The following is a 25,669-nucleotide window of genomic DNA, read 5'->3' on the forward strand; positions in this document are numbered from 1 at the left end:
TGAATACACAGTATCAGTTGTGTTTTTGGCAGTTTAATTATATGTCTTTGTCCTGCTATAAGGCCTTTTTCATTTTTTATCTACTGTGCATTATTCCTTCTCCAACATCGATTGTTTTCAAACTTATAGCCAGTTGCTGATCTCGGATTACTTGCAGGTTTGAAGTAATTTCGGTCATATTCTTTTTCAAGAAAAACGACTCCCTGCCTGTGGTGTTTTGAATTGCTTGCCTAAAAGATATTCATCCAATTCAAAAATGAATATCTTGTTTTCACTAGTTTATATATCAAATGTTCACAAATAAATACACAACCTACAATGGAGCATGAGGCAATGATGCCTGATCACTGTCGATCCAGCAGCAGACATGTGGGCAAACACACTTTCTTAACATTGGGGCTGCAGATAATCAGCCATTTCCTTCTGAGCTTGGTCGATTTGTCCCGGTGCTGTTTGATTGGTTAAATTGCAGCCACAGATGTCGTGTGGCAGTATAACCCCAGAGCTAAAGTCCAAAAAGTTAGAGACCACTATACGCCATATCAGACACTCAGTGCTCCACCCGTCTATGATGCAGAGCTGGAGAACGCACCTGGAAAGTAAAAAAGTCAAGCCAATAGAGAAGCCAAGGAAAAATTCCTGCTCCGATAACAGAGGCAAAGTGCCAGTCACACAGGGTTCCTTGTCATGTAAAAGGACTCTTGGACATGTAGCTTGTCAGAGCCTGGGATCAAAAGACCAACCTTTTGATTGATAAACAAGCTGCAGGGCTGCGTCCTCAGTCCTCTACTCCCTGCACACCCACCCACAGCTCCAACACCTTCTTCAAATTTGCAGACGACACCACCATTGTAGGACTGATCTCCAACAAAACGAGGCGGCCTCCAGAGAGGAGGTACAAACGTTCTCTGTGTGGTGTAAAAACAACAACCTGCACCTCAACACAAAGAAAACCAAGGAAGTAATTATCGACTACAGAAAAAAACAAAAAACACTCCACACTAGTCTGCACATAAACCAGGAAGAGGTGGAACGTGTCTCCAGCTTTAAGTTCCTGGGAGTGCACATCTCAGAGGACCTGAGCTGGAGCCTGAACACATCACACCTGGTAAAGAAGGCACAGCAACGCCTCTTTTTCCTGAGGACTCTGAAAGTAACAGACTCCCTCGTGATCTACTGAAGAACTTCTACTGCTGCACAATCGAGAGCATCCTGACGTACGGCTGTACTGTCTGGTACTCGAGCTGCACTGCAGCAGAAGAGAAGAATCTTCAGCGGATCATCAAAACAGCTCAGTGGATTGTTGGCTCCCCTCTCCCATCCCTCAGAGACATCCACTCGAGCTGTCTCCACAAGCAAGCCTCAAACATCAGAAAGGACACATCTCACCCCGGACAGACTCAGGACCATACGAACACGGACAAACAGACTAAGAAACAGCTTCTATCCCAGAGCTGTGTTTTTATACAATGACAATAAAGCTTCTATCTATATATCTATCTATCTCTACCACTGGATCAAGTCAAGCTGTGAAATGTCCAACCTTTTCTACTTTCTTTTTAGCATTGTGCCTTATTTTGTTTGTTCATATCAAGTCACAAGATAGACAATCTCCCACCTGTATGCAGACTTATCCCCACCATAGAGAAGTCTGATGAGGGTGGTTTCGTCTGAGAATTCAGGAGTTTGACAGATTGATGACCGAGATGCAACTGTTCAGGCAGAGGAGCAGATGGAAAATGACGCAGCCTTGAGGGGAACCAATGCTGGTGCTTCCAGGAAGACATATTTCCTCATCCTCACACATGCTGCCTTCTGTCAGAAAGACAATTCTGCAATTCTTCCTAGACAGAAGGAAGTCGGGTCATTTAAACTTGGAGAGCTCTACTGCTGGGATGCCATGATCGTTCTGAAGGCTAAGTTGGAGTCCACAATCAGGATTGTGGCAAACGCTTCTGGGAGTCAAGGTGGGAGACAAAGAATGGAGGTTACAGATAATTTCTGTTATTCCAATGTTTATCCAACTTTATAATTTCAAATAATACAACTCACATTTTCTTGGTTTCTTATGTTTGTTCGTTTCAGTAATAGTCTCTTAACTGATGAACTTAATTGAACTTTAATTTAAGGGAATGTTGAATTTTCCCCATACTTATGACTTAAAATATAATGGAATAATAATTTAAAAAAAAACTCTCTATTTTACCAGGAAGTCCCATTGAGATCCCAAGAGAGACCTGGCTATGGTAGCAGCAGCCATACAAAATCACAAAAAATTCAACACCAACTTAAACAACAAAATGTGAAAATCATAACAATTAAAAACAGGCTATCAAATAAAAGAAAATAACATGTACGTACCATACTCTTAAACTTGCTCTGGGTTAACAACAGGGACTTTAATTTTAGCTCTTTTTGCAGATCATTCCATGCCCCATAGTAAATGGACTTGAGCTTGTATATTTATTTTCTAGTCTTCTTACTCAAAGCTCTTTCACAGCCCAGGTCACACCTACACATTCACACACTGATGGTAGAGGCTGCTGAGTAAAGAGTCCATCAGAAGTAACTGATACATTTATACACATTCATACACTGCAGTGCCGACGAAGCAGCGGGAGAAACTTGGGGTTAAGTCTCTTGCCCAAGGATGTGTCTGCAGGAGTTGGGGATCGAACCCCGGACCTTCAGGTTGAGAGATGACAAAGAAGAAGATAATGTTGCATTAAAGGAAAGGATAGTTTACTCCAGATCTGTTATAACTCAGGGAAGAAGAACAAATGAGAAGATCATTACTGGTAACTAGTAGAGCTGAAATAAAAACAGTTAGAGGTAAGAAAATAATACGCTTCGTAAATAAAAATATATCAGTGCAGTTGTCTGGGAATTAAATTGTGGTCTCACTTGATTCCAAGAAGCTCATCTTTCTCTATAAACCCAACTGTACGGGTTTTATTTGTCTTAAAGGCTTTATATGTGATTTTTTTGATCCAGCAGATGTCGCCCTTGATCACCAGCATGAAACCAAAACAACTTGCGCTGCATTGTTGTGTTAGCATGCTAATGCTAGTGATCTTTATTATGCTCGTATCTTCACACTGCATGTAAATTTACCTGAAATGAGCGTGATCTAGAAACACAGTTAAGCAGTGAGTACAGTATGTTATTCTTCTTTTCTCTAGTCCCTCAATTAAACAACTTTTATACACGAGGGGAGGAGTCAGCCGGCCGTCCGGGCGATGTAAACAAAGTGAAGATAGGACTCTGAAAACTCTGAAAACATCACAGACAGTGGGACTCGGGTGTTACACCCATTGTAGACAGTCATGACTCACAGAGTTATTTTCAGAGGATATACTTCATTTATATTATATTTAAGTGTGAAAAATCACATATAAAGTATTGATCGGTTGAAGTTATGGTAATATTAAGGATGATTAAATGTTCTCTGCAAAGTGTCTCCCATATAACATTCATGTCTCCAATCATCTAAATTGTAGTGAACTGAATTCTTTCATGACAAGTTCCCCATACTGCACATTTATTCTGGGGGGGGGGGGAGAACAACATCATAGTGCTGAATGTCATCTGCATACAGGAACAACATGGCTTCTCTTCCAGCTGACCTAACCCAACACATCTTGGACCAGATCTAACAGCAACAGCTTTCGGTTCGAAATATATTATAAACAATAACGGACCCATTATTTTGAGCACCATGAGAGCTTCAAGAAGGGTGGGATCTGATCATTTGTAAGCACCAAAGCCTGAGGTTCTGCATACATTACTCTAATCTAACTTAAGTTAGACTTTAGAAGTTCTAACTTTAACTTTCCAAATCAATAAGTCTAAAATAAATCAACCTAGAACCAATTCTAAAGCATCTCTAAAAGCAATAATCAGAGTGTTGCCCCCATACTAAGAATAGAAATATCAAGTAAAGTCATCTTTTATGTTTTAGAGTTCACCTTCTACTAATAAATCCAGCTGCTCTATGATGTCAGACCACAAAGCCCACAGCCAGTACATCATGAGGTTTTTAACCTGAGTGATGGTGTTCCTAAATTCTTCTATGGAGCTCACTGTGATCCTGGAGACTTTAATCAAAGCTTCATCAGAATCCCTTCCCTGGTATTATGTCTCATTACTATTCTCTCCCACTCTGAGATCCACATAGTCCTTAAGGTTCTTTTATATTCATGAAGCGCGTTGTGCTCTGACATGCAATTTGACCTTTAAGATCACAGAGCACAGAGCTCTCTAAATCACTTACACTCAGTCAAGATTTCCACGATGGAGAATCAAGTTCAGCTTTGCAGACATCTGAGTGGTGTTGTAAAGGACAGGAGGTACATAAACATGATATGGACACAATACGGAGAACAACAGTACAGGCCAACCTAATACCTAGTACATGAAAAAAGTGCTCTCTTATAAAAGTACAAGTTTTAGCTTTTATAATACGAGAGGCTAAACATCGCTGAACCCGACTGTGCCCAGGCAGCAATACAGTCACGAGTGTACTTCAGTCTCATCAAACACACAGCTGCTATATGATTCAGTTTGTACAAATACTGTAAATCCAACTGAGAGGAAAATGTAGTAAATGTATCTGGCGCTTTAAATTGTATCGGGTGGTTTTCATCAATGGATGATTTGCTCAGTTGTCATGGAGATGGATCTCCTGGAGTATGAACTTTGTTGCCTGAAAACAGTCTGTTACACAGGACAGGCTCCTGGCATACTGTCAAACTTATCAGGAAGGTGTGAAGGTTTCGGTAGAAGGCTGTTCATCATGAGTGTGGTTCTGCTCGAGTTTCTGCCTTTCTTGCCACTGTAACTTTGCTAAATGTAGCTTAGTGCTCATGATAGATCAGTGTTGGGTCTTTGTAGATAATATAACAATACCTGCTCTAAGTGTCTTGAGATAACATTTGTTATGAATTGGCCCTCTAGCCCACAAAGAAAGACTGATCGATTGACAAATAGTCGAGGTCACAAAAACACAGGCACAGATTAGAAACCAAAATGAATGTGGTGATAAATATTAACCTGACACGGCTTGAGGCAGCTCTGTGACACTGGGAAGCTTAGTCTCTGTGGAGTGAGGCAGGTGAGGCAGCCATGATGTCAGAGCCATGACGAACATGGGCTCTTCTTTACCTTGTGTGCTATCAATGCGTGCAATCACACGTCAATGTGAATGCCAGGAAGAGCAATTTGGTGATGTTTGCAAGGACACTTCGATTTCTGGTCTGCAGGAGCTGCAGATCAAACAGATGCTATCCTTGCAATTCAGACACAGCCAACTCTACCACTGAGCCACAGGGAAGCAAGAAAAAGAACAATAATGAATATTCAATCCAAGTTGAAGATATTGTAGAAAATCCTGATATTTAAAAATATTTTATGGGCACATATTCACGCACTAAGGCTACCAGCGCCCTGTCGATGGGAATTTTTACTGCTAGAATCCACTCACTCTGAGTAATGCAAATAACACATTATGCTTAAAACTACCAACAAATAACGCAGAAATAAAAAAAAAACTCAGAAATACTTTAATTAAAAAACAGAGATTCATGCAAGGAGTTTAAATAATCACAGTCTCTAAAAATGGCTTCACAACTCTATCCACTCTATTTGGCTGTGGTCACCTTACCGGAAGGTTGGGGGTTCGATCCCCAGCTCCTGCAGCCACAAGTTCAATATGTCCTTGGGCAAGACACTTGACCCCGAACTGCTTTGATGGTGGCGGGTCAATGGGATATGTTAATACTGATGGACACTTTACAAAGCAGCCTCTACCATCAGTGTGTGAATGTGTAGGTGTGTCCTGCTTTGGGCTGTTTATGCCTTCATTAAAGAGACAGGACAGTGGATAGAGTTGTGAAGTGGAGAATGGCATGCAGCAAAGGAGCGACAGGTTGGATTCGAACCCGGGTTGCCCGCTTTGAGGACTATAGCCTCGGTACATTAGGTGCACAAACTAGACGGACTAAAAGAAATCTAAAGAGTAATTCATATCGATTGTGCATACAGTTCAGTCTCCACTGGGGTTGAAAGATGATTTGGATTGAGGAGTTTCCTTTAAATGTAGACGACAAATATGATAATCTCAACTCAAATATTTAATACATATTTTCATTAAAAACACTTTCTAAAAATACAAATTTATATTTTTCCCTCGGTGTACTCATTACATTTCTTTATAGTTTTCATATTTTTGAATTCTGGATGCTATTTCTCAAAAGGCTGAAGTTATACTAACATTTCTTTTCTTCTTTTTACAGTATGTTATAGGTTTACTCTGCATTTACTTATATGCATGAAAAGGGACTTTTGTTCATACCATTGAGATTTGGACTTTGATCCTCTTGCTCTCACATCCATCACACATCTGTCCGAGGTCTCTCGCAGGTTCAGTGGAAGTGACCTATATTGGTCACGTAAATCCAAAACAGCTTCTTGGCTTGCACACTGGCAAATATGCGAGTACATCCTGGACCTGGTTGTTCAGAAGAAATCCAACGGGAATCAAGCAATCTGATTGGATCAAATCATGTCATCTGTTATTTAATAGATTAAAAGGGTTTATGTAATTGGATAAAATAAAGTCATCTAATCCTGGTATTTATCTGTATACAACTTTTAGTTTACTAAAACTTTGGGTATACGATTACTTCATCCAAAAAAAACAGGATCATCCTGATCCCAGCAGAGGGCTGATTTAAACTAGATTAAAGGGGGAAATGTGAAAAAAACACCTACGAAATAAGTCCATCAATTCATCATTTTTAAAACGTTTTAAGACATTTAAAAAAATATTTTACAATAGAATGATGTTTTGCTTCAGTAACAAAGTAAATAAGGGTCACATCAGGGTTGTTATAAAAATGATTTTGTCCCCATAAAATGTTCAATAAATGGCATCAGTGTAAAACATTAAATATTTAATTTAAGCAGCTGTGAGGAGCTTTCAGTTTGTGTGGATTATTGCACCCCCTGTGGACAAAAAAAATGTAGTAGTTTAAGTACTTATTAAAGCACTTGTTATCCAGATGTGTTAATCCTTAAAGTCTGTATCAGGTCTGCCAATCCAGTTTCTGTTTTTTAAGAGGAAATAAACCCCCAAACATTTGGATTATAGTGAACTGGATACCATCCTTGGTATATAAAAAGAAAACATCCAGAATCAACCTTGTGAACGAGTTGTTTTGTCACAGATGTGATATAAAGTACTTAAGTGAAGCAGGGTTGTAGGGCTCTTAGAACTACAGCTGAATTTAAGATGTTTTAAGGATTTCTTTGAGAAAACTTCTGCGGTTGAAGTCGTAACTTTTTTAGTAAAAGATTAAAGAAAAGCAGATCCACCAGAACATTACTCCCAATACTTTGAAACCAATACGTGTATTTCTTGTTTTCTATTTAGCTCAGGTATTTGGTGGCATTACCTCTCACTTCTTCCCCTGTGAGCTGTGTTTGATGTGTTTTTAAATGCAGAAAAGAAGCATTTGCACAATCAATCCATACTTTCAAGCTCCATTTAATGTCCTAGCAAAAGGAGAATGTGACTGTTCTAAGGAGTGAGTAAAATAGAAAGTGCATTTTTTTTTTTGTTCACTTGAGTTCAACATAATAAAAAAAAAAAGATCAAAGCAGTTTTAATGTCAGACGGAGCAGAATTATTAATTTTGTAGAAATAGCAAAGTAAATCAGTAAAGGTACTCTGTTGGAGTATTTGGTGGTGTGGTGTAGATCAAAGGCACATCACAGCTTTGTATCTCACTTGGGATTGTTGCACACGCACAGAAACACACGTACACATGCACAAGCCTTCAAAATACATTTCCCATGAGGCTCTGACACACAGTCTTACGATCTACAGTCATGTCAATCAATGGAAACGGTCATGGAGAAGTTCTGAGAGGCGACAAAATGTTAATCCAGAGCATGATGATTTTTAATTTGGAGCCTTTAAAAAGGGATAACATAGCATTTAAGAACTTCCGACTCAGCTTTTATTCAAGTGGATATGATCCGAGAAAAATCAAATGAAGCAACGGATGATCAGAGGGGCTTTTCATGTCAGATTCGGTTACCTGTGTGTGTGTGTTTTTCTTTTGTTTGTTTTTTAAATAGCATCCTTAAAGAATAACCAATACATCCTTGGTTACAACTGTTCTCTCTCTAACAGTCCAAACGACAAAAAAAGAAAAAGAAAAGAGAAATGAACATTCAGTAAACATTCTTTCTAAAGGTAGTTTCCCTTATATAATCTGTAATTTTCCTCTGCCATTATGTATACATAAACAAGTTTAATAACATACCAATCAGTGGTTATATCACAATTGGAAAAAAGCACAAAATGTTTACACTCCTTTACAGGTAAATAAAAGTTTTTGTCGACTGTTGTCATTAAGGGTGTAGCATAGTTCAGAGTTCATCTCATCACGTTCTGCTTCCCCACGTCCCCTCGTCTTCTTATTCTGCTATTAGATCTTTACATACAAATATTGACAAAGTGGAGGCTTGTGCTCTGAAGCCATCGAGTCTTTACAGAGTAATAATCAGAAGGAGTAGAGGGGGAGGGTTTGGGGATGCTGGGAGGGGAGGAGGTGGATCGGGGAGGACTCATAGCTGGCCCTCGCTGCAGTGGCTGTCCTGACTGCCGCCTGGCTTCTCTGCGTCCTGAATGGGCAACTCTTTGAGGATGAGGGAGGCGCTCCTCTCTGAGAACTCGTCGCCGTCGGGCTCCAGACCGTCGGGGCAGGGGAGCTTCAGGAGCTCCTCTCTGAGCTGAGCTGTGTGTCTCTGTACACAGACACACAGACACACACAGACACACACAGACACACACAGACACACACACACACACAGACACACACACACACACAGACACACACAGACACACACACACACACACACACACACACACACACACACCTCTATTTGTAAATCTTTTCCTCTCTCTTAGTCCTTTTTCAATGAACTTTGTAGTAAAGACTGAAAACAAAATGCACAGCCACACTGACATCGCCAAACAATTTGAAGAATCTAATTTTGTAGCACTGAGTTAGACCTTTGGCCGATGCAATCTGTTTGTTTGTTTGTTTGTTTTTGCCAAAAATGACGAGAGCGACTACACATTGATGCATTTCCCTCCTGATTAAGAACTTGGCTGGGTAGTGACAAGTAAACCAGAAGTCCACACCTAAAGCAGAGCTTTTCATAGTGGGGTCATGGAAAGTTGGGTCTGCCAGATACTAATGCTACATGGGGGTCATCGGCAGTGCAAATGTTGTGATAACCTGCCCTCGAGCATATCCTACTTACTCCTCTATGTGAAGTCTATCTGTAGCAGGGTCATTTTCTATCTATATTTTTAAATCAGTGAAATCTCCTCCTGTGGGCCATTAAAGAGAAAGAAGAGAACCAAAGTTCAAAGACGCTTTAGCACCGAGCTCTTGTTAGAAACCAGGAGGCTGGTCCAACTCTTTTATGCAGTCTAGTGATTGGATTCACATACATTATAGTCAGATATGGCTAGCTCTTTGGCCATTTGAAAATTGTAAGATTTTAAACATAAAATTTTTTCAAATGATGAAAAATAGAGAAAGTGGCTCATTATAAGCACATCATGTAGGTGCAGGGCGATACAAAAACAGCAGAGAAGAAGAAGATTACCAGCACATTTACTTAAATGCAACAAAAACGTTTGATTTGAACATGTGGCAGTTGAGCGAGTGTGCAGACATATCTTCTTCTGTCCACAGTATAAATGACCAACGCTAAGAAGCCCTTTAGCAATGAACAAATGGTCCTTGAGGTTATACCAAGCAGCTTCAGCGCTTTGTAGCTCAGTGGTTAAGGTGGATACCATCGTGTCATCAGTGTGATTCCCAGCAGGGATCTTTAAAGCAGTTCAGATATTCACACAATCTCTACAAAAGTGAGCATGCGGAGCTGCGTTCTCAGAGATGATTTTACAGACTGGTGAGTATTGGGATCAACTTTACCTTAAGAGCAGCAGCGTGATGGGACATGGTCCTGCCGACCCTCTTGTCGCTGCTGTACTGCTGGATGTCTGCGATCCACTCCTCACACTGAGACATGATCTCTGTCCGCTTCAGGTAGAAGTGTTTGTGGATCACCTGCAAACCAAAGACACGACAGGATTAAAGCAAATACAAAAACACAAAAGGGATACTTCATACCTTGAAATACAAAACAATAAGAGTTCATACATTAGAGTTTATTATCTGTTTGATGCTAATGCTGCCTTTCATCACTCTTAAATCAATCCCCTGTATAAAACGTTCAAATGATCATTCAGATGATCATCTCTTAAGCACAAATTTAGAACGTTTTTCACAAGCTGTGTACCACCCTTGCTGATAACCGCTGCTGACAGAGCAGGTGGTCTCTTTGAAGGGTCTATTTACGCTCTACAATGTATCTAATGAAACGCAGGCCACACACAGCATACAAATGAACAATGGGGCTGTTTATAATCATCAAGGGCGCTTCAGTCACTCTCTGACATCATGTTAACAGCACTGCGTGATGGCTGATGCCGATCATCTGCACCCATGTACCCTGCTTTCATAGCCCCTCTGGTCGACTTCCTAGCAACAGTCGCCAGGGCTGAGCCATCAGTATGCAGTGAGCGCTGCTGTTGTGCTGGTGGAGGGAGTGGATTAGTTATTAGGGTAGCTGCTGATTTGCTGTTTACCAGGAGAGGAGAGGCAAAGAGGCAGCAGAAAGGGTTTGGGGACCACTTTAATCCCCCTCTTCCATCTCCCTCCGCTCTCTTCATCTTCATTCCATCTTTGCCACTCCTTCTAATCTCTTCCTCTGTCTTTTGTTCCTCCCAACCCAACCCAACCCCCCCCCCACACACACACACACTCCCCTCGCCTGCTGAACTTACATCCAACGAGATGGAAGAAGATCCCCAGCAGAGAGGGAATGGCTCAAGGTCACAGATGTGCAGTAAACACAGTGCGCTCAAACAAGGCACAGGAATCAAGAGACAAGGGCGTTTACGTCCTATGATAAGACACATAAAGACAGATGCACATGTCTGACATTCAGTGTGGACATGATCAGATATGTGCTGGTTTAAAGGGTCGATTTCCCAAAGGGCTTCATGTGTCGTGGGCCAGCAGCTGTTTCACTTTTGGCATTTGGACGTGGCTATCGATCAGAGCGCATGAGGAAGCTCTATATGCAAAGCAGCTGTGATCATGATGCAAACATTGGAGTAGACCAGCCTGACATATGACCTTTCTGGAAATACATATCTACACACGCACGCACACACGTGGAGAAATGTACACAGAGAACATTAAGCTCATATGTGCAGTCAGAGACCAGCCCCAGCTGCCAGATAAACTCAGTGACCTTTGAGGTAATGTTGTCCACTCATTATTCCACGGGGCACAGGCGGGAGGAGAAAGAGACGAGGAATGGGTATGTGTAAACGCCCGACACTAGAAGGGTCAAAGGCAAATGTGAATCATGCAGCCATTAGAAAGTTCCTTATTCTTAGTGTTCTATCAGTAATATGCTGAGGGCTCAGGTTCCTGTCCTACTAACCCTGACCCACTCCCACAGTGGAAGAACTCCTGCTCCAGGAAGCTCCTCTAATGTAAAGATAAGAGATGTTTCTATCACAAAACACAACGTGATCTCAAAGAACTCATCAAATCTAAATATTAGAGTTGTGCTAATCGAAATCAAATGATTTTCTGCCTATTGGGTTGTGATTAGTGGCCCGCTGGGGCTCTCAATTATATCCAATAATAAAAGCATCGACAAACTGGAGGAGAAACAAAGACTGATTCCTGCACTTGCTTGAGCTTGTATTATATATATAGATATATATATATATATCTATATATATATTCTAGTCTTCTGACTACTCAAAGTGCTTTTACACCACAGTTCACACCTACACAATCACACACTGATGACAGAGGCTGCTATGTTAAGTGTCCATCAGAAGTAACTAATACATTCATATACGCTCATACGCTGCAGACGAAGCAGAGGGAGCAATTCTGGGTTACAGCAAGTGTCTTTCCCCTGGGACAAAAGGTGCTACAGGAGCTGGGGATCGAACCCCCAACCTTCCGGTTGAAGGTCTCGCATGTGCAAAAGATCCAACCTGTATCTGATTTAGGACCACATCTGAAAGTGTCCCAAAACAGATTTCAAAACATTGTTTTTTATGTGACTAGGGCAGCCTTAAAAAAAGCCCAATCTTAGTCACATAAGAGCAAAAAAAAATGTGATGGAGTCACTTTTGCCTGCAGTGTGAACAAAGCCTGGCTAAGACATTTCCTCAAAGCACTACTGTAGATGGAGTCTAGGTTTTGCGGGGCTAAAGTAGTCAGGTTTCTGTAATTTAAAAGGTGTTGGTGGTTTTCTTTTCTTGAGGGCCAGTAAAACTGAAAAGCCTTTTTATCTACTATTTCACACACACATATACACACTCTTTGAAGATTTATTTTTTGAGCTTTTTTGTGCCTTTAATGGAGATATAGGACAGTGGATAGAGCCGGAAATCAGGGAGAGAGAGTGGGGAATGACATGCGGGAAAGGAGCCACAGGTGGGAGGCGAGCCCGGGCCGCCCGCTTGAGATGACAGTCTCCATACATGGGGCACGCGCACTAACCACTGCGCCACCAACGCCCCATATACACACACTCTTGAAGAAAGGGATACACCTGAGTCTGGCAGCTAGGTTACGAACAGCGATGTCTTAAAATTAGGGCTGGGCATGTTAACGCGTTATTTTCGCGTTAACTCATTAATTAATTATCGCCGACAATTATTTCATCTCGCATTAACGCAGTTTTTTTATTTATTTTCTTATTGTGAAAGTCTGTTGCTCACTGGCTTTTATTTTGTAAAATTCCATCGTGAGCGAGCCTCGCATGTTGCTTACTGCTGCGCATGTCTGCTGCGGTGCTCACAGGAAAGAGGAGAAACAATGTTGCCAACTTGGCGACTTTCTCGCTAAATCTGGCGACTTTCCAAACCCCCTTGGTGACTTTTTTTGTCAACAGCTACTAGCGACAAATCTAGCGACTTTTTCTGGTGTTATTGGAGACTTTTTTGGTGTAAGAAACTGACGTGAAAGCACGTATTGCTCTGCAGTTACTGTCCTCAACGAGCAGCGGGTGCTGCCGTGAGCCCCTCCCCCTTCCAAAAGCTCTCACAGGCTGTCAGTCAGAGAGCAGAGAGGAGACCCACACCACTCTGCGTCCAGACTGCAACGAATGCAATAAGCTTTAGTTTTGTATTTATTTGCTTTGACTACATTGTTTAAGTTGAGAAGTACATTTACAATAAAAGTGCGCTATACACTACTTTTGAATTCATTACTGGATTTTGCGTATAACAATGCGATTAATCACGATTAATCACAGGAACTCATGCGATTAACGCGATTAAAACTTTTAATTGTTGCCCCAGCCCTACTTAAAATCATTAATAATTCAGCAAATGAGTACTAACTATCCCACTGCCTGTTGAAGCAGCATCCAACCAATCTGTGATGTGTGTGAGAGTGTTTCTATGGAATACTGAAGGCAGTGAATGCGAAGTATTTGGTGTGAGAGTCACAAGTGTTTCCGCACACATTCACTTGAGATAAATGTTGAGACTGCTCAGTGGCAATATCCTCTTTGCAGCCGTGAAAGGTTCATGGAGTGCAGCTTTCAATCCGCATGAGCGCGGCCTCCAGATGTCAACTCAACAATATATGGAAGCAGCTTGAACCTCCAATGCTACTCGCACACCATAATCTGTTCTGTGTCCCCCTTTCCTTCCAGCTATGAATCAGACGGTCTGGTCCGTGACTTTGACCCTCACCCTATGGGGCAGAACCTAAGGGGGGGGGGGGGGGACGACGACGACGACGACACAGTGTTTGCACTATTGGACTGAGATGATGTGGCGCTAGTTAAGGGTGTCACCTCTCAGTGGCTCCAAATACCTTTTTACACTTTAGTGCAGATGTAAACACACACACACACATACGAACACACACACACACAACTTGCTAACAACATACACTCAGTGAGGCCCCTACTTCCATTAAACATGCACATTTACAAGTCAACTCTCGCCCATTCCCTCTCACACACAGAAATACAGGAACACACACACACACAATGATCCATATTTTAACATGCCACCAATTGTCCTTAATTCCACCTGACAATCTGCTGCTGCATTATTCAGGCCTGTACTCTATTCTCCAGCTCTCCCTCTATAAATAGCTTGTGGTTGCACTGAATTTTGCACACACATACCAAAAATAAAACCGTGTCCATGCAATTGGATCACACTAATCTGATGTTCTCATTAGTTAAAAAAATGCTGCTGCTGCACATCATCAGAATTAACCTGCCTTTTGGGTTCATCTGAGTCTTGATTCTAAAAATGACTTTTTACACCTGAAGCACACAAACATTACATTGTTATCCGTCCAAGCATATACAAGAGGGGGCACAAGGTAAGAAGAAATCTGTGGGATGTAAAACAACTAAAGTTAATGGATTTTGGTTTTGTCACAGGGGATAGGATCTCAGCCAAAAAAAAATCAGAGCCTCGTTAGAGAATGCTTGAGGCTAAATTTTTCATTACCCTCTTAACATTTCTAAGTCGGAGACAACAAACTCAACTTGAGATCCTATTAGTAGCTTGCTTTAGAGCTTCCTACCTTGCAAACTATATTTACCTGAGCACTTAAAGAAATTACTTTATGGACATGGAAACTGTGAAAATGTGCTCAGAAAAAATCCACAATTCCATGGTCCAAATGCAAACTCTACTCTATTGGAGAGGGTCTGAAACTGCTTGAAGCTCTTTGGCTATCTAAGTAAGCACTAAGCTACAACCTCCGGTGTTGAAAAATAAGGCCAATGCAAAGTGTAACTTGTCCACTTGAGGCAGGTTCCAAAATGACTGGAACTCCCATCAGCAGCTCTCAAGGCCCACCTCAGCTCAACCTCCTTGCCTGTTTCTTGGCTGACAGAAAGTAAGTCTGAGACAGCATTTCCAATATGGCGACCGCCATAGTTCGGCTTCAAAATGACGGGTATTCAGTGATCCTTCAAGCTGATATGCTTTGCCATTTCAGGATCTTTACTCTAAAAGAAACAGTTTCATTGCCCTTGGAGCATTATTTTCTTCATAAATTTGGACAATGCAGGGCAAGGCTGACCAACACTCTGTGTAAGAGAGCCAACGATCTGGACGTTTCTATTCAGGAGATTGTAGGGGGAAAAAACACGGTTTATATTGGACTTTTAACTTCCTTTGGATAGGACAGTGGATTGAGGAGGAAATCAGCGAGAGAGAGAGGGTAATGACATACGGGATCAGGTTGGACTTGATCCCGGGTCACCCACTTGGAGGACTACAGCCTTTATACATTTGGGTAAGACTTAAATGCTAGGCCAACTGTGCCCCCTTTAAGAGATAATTAAAGAAAAGGGGCGAACATAAAAATTGCCAGCTTAGAAAAAAAAAACATGAAGACGAAGATGACTTGGTCATATGACAACATGAAGACCTATAAACTGTAACTTCAAGCTCAGCTCAAAGACAACTGCTTTATGTAGAGTTGATATGGAAGCGTTAAAGAAGCTGTGCAAAATAGAAAGAAATACAAGACAACCGACAACAGACACCACCTAGTTCATTTGGAGGGCATCTTCTAAGACAGGTTGAGAACTACTCTATTGATTTTCAGTCGTTCTGGAAGATACTCTGAAAGATCTGGAGGGACAGTTGTAGGGAACCATACATGTAACTTGCACTCCACCATCAAGAGGGGGTCATTGAGAGGATGTCTCTCATCCCCGCTCATGAAACTGCCACATTTCTGTGTCAACACTTAAAGTGCTAAAGACGCTGCTTCAGGAAGAGTGACAGGACGTGCTAAGGCAAGTGAGAGACTTGACAGCGTCAGTCTCAAGACGTATCAGCTGCAGCAGGAACTAAACTACGTCAGCAGGCTCTGCTGCATCTTCAGCAGTGAAGAAAGCAGATGTAAGCCAAAATACTTCATGTTCAACAAGCAATATGTAATGTTTTCAGGAAACGTCTACCATCAGACTGTATTCATTTGACAGTTTCACAGGTTATCTATGCTTTCTCTCTGGTCTTACAAATGACTCATCTCTGCAGGGAGATGTGAAAGTAGCCCATGAGTTTGCTAACACTATATGAGATAAAATAAGAAATAAGATTTGTGTTTTTAGAGAATGTTGCTTATCTTACATCAAATATCTCTAAATATTCACTGATGCAAATACGTTTGGCGTCATGCTCATTGAGTTAGACGAGCACTCTGGAGTGAATAGAAATGGTATACTTCCTTAGCACCTTCTTCACAGCTCTGGATGCATGGTTGACTAAAGCAAGCTGTCATATATATATATATGTAGTTTGACCTGTTAAATTCCAGTTTCATGATTATTTCTAATAAAAGATATACAAACCACTTAAAAGGCCATGAAATATTGTTAGAACTATCTTATGGTTTATACACTCCTAACATGAGATGATTTATTTCTTAACTTCAAGACAATAAATCTGAGAAATGATTAGATGAAATTAGAGCCACACATTGGACTGTATTCAATGGCAGAGTTCTACATGTCTAAATGGTTATCAGCAATGGCTGGTTTTGTTTTGCGGCTAACACTTTCTTCAGCTAAGGTCTAAAAGTGCTAAAAGACCAGTGGTTTCACATGAGAGTATCTTGCCAGGGTTAATTGAATTTCTGTGTGCGTATGTGTGAGATTGCTCAACCGTGTGGCATTGCCAAGTCCTACTATATTCCTGCAATATCTCTCGGTCCAGCGGCCCATTTCACCGGCTGACTGGTGATGTCATGAACCCAGTTTTTTTTCTCTCCTTAATCCTAGCATCGCCTGCTGTGCAAAGGCGAGAAAGAATTATAATATTTCACCTTAGAAGCTGACAGAAATACAAGCAGCACTGGCTGAGAATACACCGAGGGAAATAAAGAACCTCAAAAATACTGCAGGGCCAAAAGTACTGAACAAGACCAGGAACATTGAGGATCTCAACTAGGGCTGCACGATATTGGGGAAAAAAATAAAATTGTGATTTATTTTCTTTCTCTGCTATAATATATACAATTTGAAAAATTACAGAAAATCAGACCAGACATGCAATTTCTTTTTTTTTAAATGTGTGCTTAGATTGTTCAATATCTTAATAGCAAAATGAAGTTCAGTAAATAAACAATATAACAGAGTGCATAGTGGCTGTCACTCACAGTTTCTGTGCATATTTGTTGCAGTGTTTTACACAATACCTGTGGTTGCAACATGTCATTCCAGAAGCCAAATAAATCCAAGCACAGTGTTTTCTTACTACAAAATTGGCAGCAATTATTCTGAGGGTAGTGGAAATTTTTCTCTGTACTAAAATATCTAAATGAATAAAAAAAGGAACCTATGTTATATACTTTTTTGTTGTTGAGTACTTATATTACCTCAAATATGTAACATTTATAAAAGCCAGAGAAATCCTTCATTGTATAGTTGTAGTTGTAGTGTCTTGTCTCAGCGGCCACCATGACAGACACACAATGACACACGGTGCATGTTGATTGTTGCCATGGAAACAACAAACGCTACGTCAAAGACTGCTACATAAGGCAGCGGGAACTGATACTTAAAGCTGTCATACTGTTGCTGAATGCTCTGCTGTGACAAAAACTTAAAGTAATTTATACTTGGATATATCCTCTGTAAACATATTCTATTCCTCGCCTTCCTCGCAATTAAAAAAATAATAAAGCCAAGAACCAGGTATGGACGGGCCTGTGGCACAGACCGTTCCCTGGACCAAGTAGTTCCTTTTCATGGGGGGTGGGGGTGGAGTAGCAGAGAGAATCACTCCCATGATCCCCCGCCCAATTGAGAGCTCCCTGGCAGCATGCATTTACATACTGTGCGTTTAAATATTATAATTCCTATTTTTTATTGCGATTATTTCAGATTTTTGCAAAAAAATTTTTTGCGAATGCTCATATTGGGATAACACTGCGATTTATTGTGAAGCCCTAATTTCAACTGATTAAAATGGAACGTATAACCCACTTAGACAACGTAAATAATAAAATAAGGACCCTGTGAAACAGAGAGATGCATCAGATGTATGGGCTCACAAAGCAACCTCTCATCCAAATAGCACACCTGCCCCTTCGCACGCCAAGTAGCAAAACCAGTCACCGGACGAGCATGAAGAAAGCCTTTGTGCTCTTTGCCAAAAACAGACGAGAAAGTATGCGGTGCTTCTGAGGTAGAGAGGGATGTCTTCCAATAAAGAGCGTGGGTTTGTTCCACATCACCTGCAGTCTACATGTCAGAGTGTCCTTGAGAGAGACAGGCTTCAGAGTTAAACTATTAAGCTCCTGATGTTGTTGTGTGATGGGTTCAGCCTTCAAGGTCAACCAGATTAACACAACTGTCAACACTATCACATCTACAATCTATCAGATTTACATTATAAGGGACGTTACTGATGTACTAATGAACAAAATGCCATTTTTAATCACATTATATCTTTAGACAGTCACTAAACTTTATCATAATACATGTTTTAAAAAAGTCACTATTTTACTACTCAACACAGCCAACCACCAACTCACAGTATAAACTCTGTCATCGGTGACGCGCTTTGAGTGTGGGCTAGTGCGCGCAAGGGGTAGAGAACGAGCAGGGAGACAGGGAGGCGTGTGATTGGTTCATCAGATTGGCACCTCATGGCAAGACATTGGTTGAAGTTTTTATAGACTTACAACTGATACAGATGACAGATTTCTTCCTTTTTCAGAGCACATGAGTTATTCATTTCTGTCAGGACCTAAAGACAACTTCAATCAGAATCTGGGGAAAATGACCAACCCTGCCTTTAACTGTTCATTTATTTTCTAACTTGTAGTCTGACTTCTCTCCAACTGACTGTTGTGAAGAAAAGCATCTTGGGAGTGAAATAATAAGAGACTGCCTCATTATATCTGACACTTTTTTTCTTTGAGTTTGTGGTTATGCTCGGTACGAGATAAATGATACTAGATCAAAATGAGACCAGTAAAACAGGTCTAAAGATGAATTCATGGACTGTAATTTAAACTGTACTATTGGGTGGATGAAATAAAAATGTATATTTTTCATTAATAACAATAAGGCATTAATAACTCAATAGGCAGTGAGCTGAAATCTTAGCTTCACAAATGTCCCTTCAGTTACCATGACACCACAGCATTTTCATTCCCCTCCTAATACCTATGTTTTTCTCATTTATTCCTGTCAAAGAGATTGGATCACTTTTCTTATTCTCCCTCTGTCCGCCCCTTCCCCCTCTCTCATTTTCCTCTCCAAAGCGCCCCTCTTCCTCCGTTCCTCTTTCTTGACATTTCTGAATGAGCCTGCTGTGGATGAGCAGCTTGAAAGATTGTTATCTTCCCCAGCACTATCCGTCTCAGCATGGACCATTTAAAGGATCACAGGAAATCAGAAAACGGTGAGGGGGAGAGGGGGAGGAGGGACAAACCAACCTCCAGACGAAGTCATCTACCGAGGATTTAATAAGAGGAGAATTTATTATCAGACAGCCATCCCAAACAACATTGGAGGACACGTGGCTTTCCTTCTCCTCCCTGGTTTCTGGACTGACAAAGCTAGAGAAATGTCAAGGAGGGGCAGAGGCCAGCCAGATTTGTATTTATTACTTTGTAAAATTAGACTACACATCACACTCGTTCTTAATTTTCATAGTAAGGCTACACTTCTATTTCAACTATATTCAGACAATAAAACCTTGAGTTGATTTTCCTTCAGTCACTTAAATCTCTGCACCTTCTTTTTGGCTGTGTAATAATACAGATAACAATGCAGTAGCAACAGCAATGCAGGTTTAATAAAATGAGTCTCAATAGTAGCCTTCAGTGTGCATAGAATTACAAGGTTTTTACTCAAAAGAAAAAAAATGGAAGTCAAAGTCCACACTACAATTAAAATCTTAAACGTTTTTAAGTTAAAAATGTGTGTTTCTAAGATGTTCTTCTTTCTCTGAATTCTTGACATCAGGGTAGGATATCTTTGATGTTTATCATTCACTAAGTTTTTATTTGGAGACAAATTTCCCACAGATTTCTCCTTCCCTCAAAAATAAAATGTTAAGTTACACTCTACTTGTGTAGCACTTTCCTCGTCTTCTGACCGCTCAAAGCGCTTTTACACTACATATCTCATTCATCCATTTACAAACACCTTCATACACTGATGGCAGAGGATGCTATGCTATTTGGGGTTCAGTTTCTTGCACAAGGACATTTCTACATATGGACTGAAGGCTCGCCATCCTTCTGATCCAAAGACGAGACTAACACTGAGACATAACTGACAAGTGGATCTTGGAATTAAAACTGGCAAAAAACAAAGCCACTAAAGAATGTTTCATGTTTGAAAACAATGTTTCTCAGAGGCTCCTTGGTGGGGCTACTGGGGTTGTCTTGCTGTTGCTTATGTTAGCTCACTAACTGACTTTGATCCTTCATCTGGTCAATTCTTTCGGTAAAAATGACAAAGTTCATGACTTGAGATGCTAAGAAAACACCTGCATGAAAATGTTTTCAACAGCCGGCACCTGTGGAAAACCTTTAAAGGTCAATTCAAAAGACATATATAGATTGATATGTGGCACTAAACTTAAAATAAAGACAAAGTTTTGCATTGGGAATCCACTGTAACAAACCTGTCAGTAGGGTACAGCCCTATCTTACAGAGATGTTGGTTGGAGCATGTGCAGTCGCAATAGTGAACTTCTGTTTCTTCTTAAAAAAGCGAACCTGCACCTCCTCTGATCTGCTGCCATTTCCTTACCAATTCCTGGCTTTAGGACTGTTTACCGCATGTTTACTCACAGTGGCCTGATGAGAATTCTACTAACTACAGGTCGACTCTTTCATCTTACGACTGCGTAAAAAAACATAGCTATTTAAATTGAGGTGTTTTGTTATAATCAGTTGTTTTGTAAAGCTCTTTTTAAAAATGTTAATCTCACATTTCCCTTTCCAAGATTGTGTACTTCTCTTAAACTTCAGATCAAGCCAAAAACTTTTGAATAATACAAAATATTCCACTTGGCGTATTACAGGCTTGGGACTGCTGACAAGTTGCTAAATTGACTTCAAAAATACAACCAAAAGGTCTTCAAATAATTTGCCTACCTGGGTTTAAGTCATACAAAACATTATAATTAGTTTATATCCTGGAAAATTTGGATTTAAAAAAAAAAAACCTAAACAAGCAAATAAATGAACAAAGGAATCCTGTCCTGGCATTAGCAGCAGATCTACAGTAGTACTGGAAACTGTACCTCTGAATTGATGGGGCGCATTTGTTTTTGCTCTGCCATTGTTGTTGACAAAGTTGAAATCAGATTTTGATTGGTTGGTAAGTGGCATTGACGAGCGCTGCAGTGTTCCAAAATGAGAACAATTTTCAACTGAGAGTGCAGCAACAACAAACAAGCTGACGTCAAGAGCGATTTTCGGCTTAGGACACTGAGCACTGTTAATGCTCGACTCCATTGGATTTGTACAGAAAATGTGGCTGCAAGTTCAAAAAACAGCACTACTGGACATAGGCCCTATACTGTAGGTCCTTCATGAGAGGGCAGCACTTCACACAACACAAACAATGGCACCAGAAAGTAGTGGGTATCAGAGCATCTTTAAAGGGATTCCTACCTCTTTGAAGCATGGAGAGGGGTTGCGCATCTGTTCCAGCATGGCCCATTTGACTGAGGCCTGTCGGATGTTGCCATCATATTCCCGTGAGCTCTGGGTGCCGCTGGGGGTCCCGCGGGAGCGTTCATACCCTGGCTCATTGAAGTAGGGCTCAGCCACCAGAATGAGGGACTGCACTGACACTAGCACCTATAACAGAAAGACAGATTCAAAAAAATCAGTAAGAGGACCGGCGTAAAGTGACGAAAACATTCAGAAGAAAAGCACTTGATTGATGTGATGTTTCTGATTCCAGGAGGGCTGGGGTGAACCACATTCTAACACAGTTAAAGGTATTACCCTGATCTATCGGTAAATTACCTCACATTCCCTCACTGTCCTCAACATCCAAAGCCTCTTAAATAAGCTTGGCAGTAGTGGACACTTAGAAGAGAGTAAGACAAAAGCAAGGAATGTTTTGGCTCCATAAAGATTTATCTGCCAGTATATCTTTATTAACAGCTCGATTAATGCTGTTGCCTGTCTCAAGGAGACCAAGAACGTCCTCCTGCATCATCCCGTCCATTCTAAGACACGACTTTACCAACAATGACGATTTTGGGCTTGGAGTCCTGCCTGCTGGCCCCAGACACACTGGAGCTGGATGATGTGCACATGAAAGCACTCCATCAAGAGGAAACCAATGACCTTCAACTGGTCTGTCTGTTTTAAACTGGGTTGCCAGTTTTCAGAGCAGATATCCCCCCTGTGCGCTTGATTCCAGCCCCTCCCGTCTTGTACTCACCAACCCCCCTTATTTTCCATTATTGATCCGCAGCACACTAACTGGAATGATAATCAATGGAGACATCTCTATGCACTCTCTAACCCTGCAAATGAGGAAATTATTAGAAAAAAAGGGAAAGAGAAATCCATTTCCAGGGGCTCTGGCTTGCTTATTGTTGGATCAATATGTATGGAAAATTAATGCTAGTGTGTATGGCAATGTGCTGTGTTCAAGATTTTGTGTTTCTATCCATCCAGTTTCAATGAAAAGCAGTCCCTCAATGCTATACACCACATATTGAACACATTTTAAGCCTCAGGCCTCAGATGATAAAAACATAGGTAAAACACTGTGTTTTCAAAACGCATCACGAGCAAAGAAATTCCCTAACCCCTTAATTCTTATTGAAAAACTGTAGCTACACTCAGCATATATAAAAGCAGGAATGCATGTAAAATTTTTGACACCCCAGATATGAAGAAGTAACTATGAAGTAACAATGAGATAACTGTGAGTGTGAGGCTTTTCTTTGACATGCACAATTGAAAGAAAAGGACAAAAATTTTATAAAACAGAAATTGTGTTAACCTTATTAGGGACAGGACTACAAACTGAGTTCTTTCAGCATAAAAAGTGATGTCAGTCTTCTGAATCGAGGCTACAGACAGATGGCGCCTGGTCTAAACAAACAACTGAAGCCAACTGATTCTGACTCCAGTGTGAGTGATGTGTGTAAGCAGGCATAACCTGGAGGTTCAAATGATACCAGTTTGTGTTTGCTTTGATTAACACCCACACACTGTCACCCAAGCAAAGTAATAACTTGACTTTAAAAAGGATCCTTCATGTCAGCTGTCAAAACACCAAGCCCATTAATACAGAGCCCCCGGGCGGGGTAATGACAGGGCAGTGATAAACTATAGCCTGTGACACAAAGACTCAGACGACAGCCCCGCTGATCCACGCAGACAGGTGACTGTCGTGATGGATCTTCACCTCACCTGTAAAAAGCTTGAGGTCTGTGGGTTCCATTTCTCCTCTGGTCTCCCGTGCCACGTGTTGAGGATACTTAAACATACCTGAACAACACACAAAAACACACACATACACACACAGAGAGAATCAGTTTGTGGGTTATGCCACACACATATAAGCCTTACACAGGCGTTGAAGAGTTGCTGGGCCGTTTATGTCAAACACATTTATCTTCAGCTGTGTTCAATATAATCTGCTTTTCTAAATCCATAAAGCCCTCTGTGTTACCAAAGTGAAACATATAATATGTAGGTACAATAGAGGTCACAGTTACCTTCAACGTATACGCTCAGTTTTGATTAAACAGTGAGGTGAATTTGGGTTTTTTGTCCAGACAAGATAAAACTATGTTGAATGCAGTTCAGTCCAAAAGGACCACATATATTTACGCACTACCTAATCGTATTTTTTAACCTTTGGAAAATGTGACATTTTGTTGAAGGGTTTCCATTAGTGCATGACAAGCCAAGGAGTCCAACAGCCCAAATTCCCCCCCACTGGACTGTTACAATTTGGATTTCTTTTATAATTTTTTTTAACTAAAACACCAAGGCCTGCTGATTGAGCCTGCACCTCTTTGTCGAGCGGTTATTTGCAAAGAACGTGTTTCTATTATTGGTTTGAGTACAAGTTAAAGAAATACCATAGAGCTACTTCATATAGTGAGCTTTAGTAGCTAAGCTAAGGTAATGGTATAACAAGCTTTTGAATTAAATGATTTATTCTTGTTGCATTTACCTCCAACAAATACCCCTCTGTGTGCCAATTAAGGCTGATCGCAGCATTTATTTGCTTATTTACAACTTTGCAGCTGCTTCAAATCAATTAACCAAAACCTGTTGCATGGCACTGCGCTGGTAAAGACAAGAAGACCTACACCTGAGATCAACAGTCCTCTGCCACAAGCTTGCTGTGGTGCATCTGCTGCTGTCTTTGTCATTGATGTGGGAGCCCCAGATATTCTTTATAGCAGCTGTCTAGGTCTTTTATGGAAATAGATGTGGACTGTCAGTAGCTGCTTAATGGGGTGTAGCAGATGGGTGAGCTTCAGCACCTTGACCCCCCTAGTGGGGGGAGCAGTATATCTCCTAACATGTCTCACCTGGAGAAATATTTGAGTCCACTTCCAAATGTTGCATTTTAAAATGATATCAACCATTTGACAGACTCTTCAGATACTCTGGGGTCACTTGAAAGCTGAGAGGGTCTTACATTAATTAAATTAATTTCAACATACTGTTTGCTATTTTATGCTTAGTAGATTGTTTTAAAAATCATAACAAAATATCCACTTCCAACTAACTTATATATAATTTATATGCACTCAAATGAAATAGAAATCAACCTTCAGTGTCTGAATGCTACCTTTGTGTTGTAATTTCCATTAAATCACAATTTAATAAAACCTTTCTGAATCTTTCAATAAATCACATCACAACCTAAATCTGTGTCTATGTTGTGTAGATCATGGCAGCTTTAAAGGGGTCATATTACGCTTTTTCTGGTTTTATATGCCCTTTAGTGTGTTTTCCAAGTGTCCTGTGCATGTTTAGGCACACATGTGCAAAAATTCAAAGTCCGCGGAAACGTGGCTTCTCCTACGTCCTCCTGCTAGCTGCAGCATTAGCTGCATGTAACGCTCGGTTCTAGCCCCCCTTGAAAAAAATTTGCCAGTGTGACGTCTTGTCAGTGTGAGATCACTGATCTAAGCCCATTGGCTCGTTGTGGCAAGCCCAGCAGCTCATGTTGCACGGCCATTAACTTCTGTAGCACGCCCACGATATGCCGTAGCCTGCGGTAGCACAGTAGTGCTAAGGTGCTAATGTTTTTGTTACCCTTGGAGCCAAAGTGGCTGCATTCCCAATATGGTAAAAGGGGAGTGACATTTCCGAGAACTGTGCTGAGCAACTGACCAATTACGGCAGAGCCGACAGGCCCGCCAATCAGATCAGACTTGGCACACGTGGGGACTCTGAACGTGGGCACTTCAGAGCCTTAGAGAGAGAGTCAGAAGCGAGCCGGTGCATGGAGCGACAGTACATGAAAACATACA

General features: G+C 41.0%; 1 protein-coding gene across 6 annotated transcripts in view; it reads right to left on the reverse strand.

The window, feature by feature from the left end:
- Positions 1-7,530: 7,530 nt before the first annotated feature.
- The window catches only part of birc6 (baculoviral IAP repeat containing 6), a 118,246-nt gene continuing 100,107 nt past the window's right edge, over positions 7,531-25,669 (reverse strand). For all 6 annotated transcript variants that reach the window (XM_061040842.1, XM_061040837.1, XM_061040841.1 and 3 more), the window contains 4 exons: positions 23,583-23,660; positions 21,816-22,004; positions 10,020-10,154; positions 7,531-8,814 (listed from right to left, as the gene is read on the reverse strand). In XM_061040842.1, the coding sequence (XP_060896825.1) occupies positions 8,635-8,814; positions 10,020-10,154; positions 21,816-22,004; positions 23,583-23,660 (582 nt within the window). In that variant the 3' untranslated portion in view covers positions 7,531-8,634. The remainder of the gene's footprint in view (positions 8,815-10,019; positions 10,155-21,815; positions 22,005-23,582; positions 23,661-25,669) is intronic.

Source organism: Labrus mixtus, chromosome 6 (genome assembly GCF_963584025.1).
Source record: "Labrus mixtus chromosome 6, fLabMix1.1, whole genome shotgun sequence".
Lineage (NCBI taxonomy): Eukaryota > Metazoa > Chordata > Actinopteri > Labriformes > Labridae > Labrus > Labrus mixtus.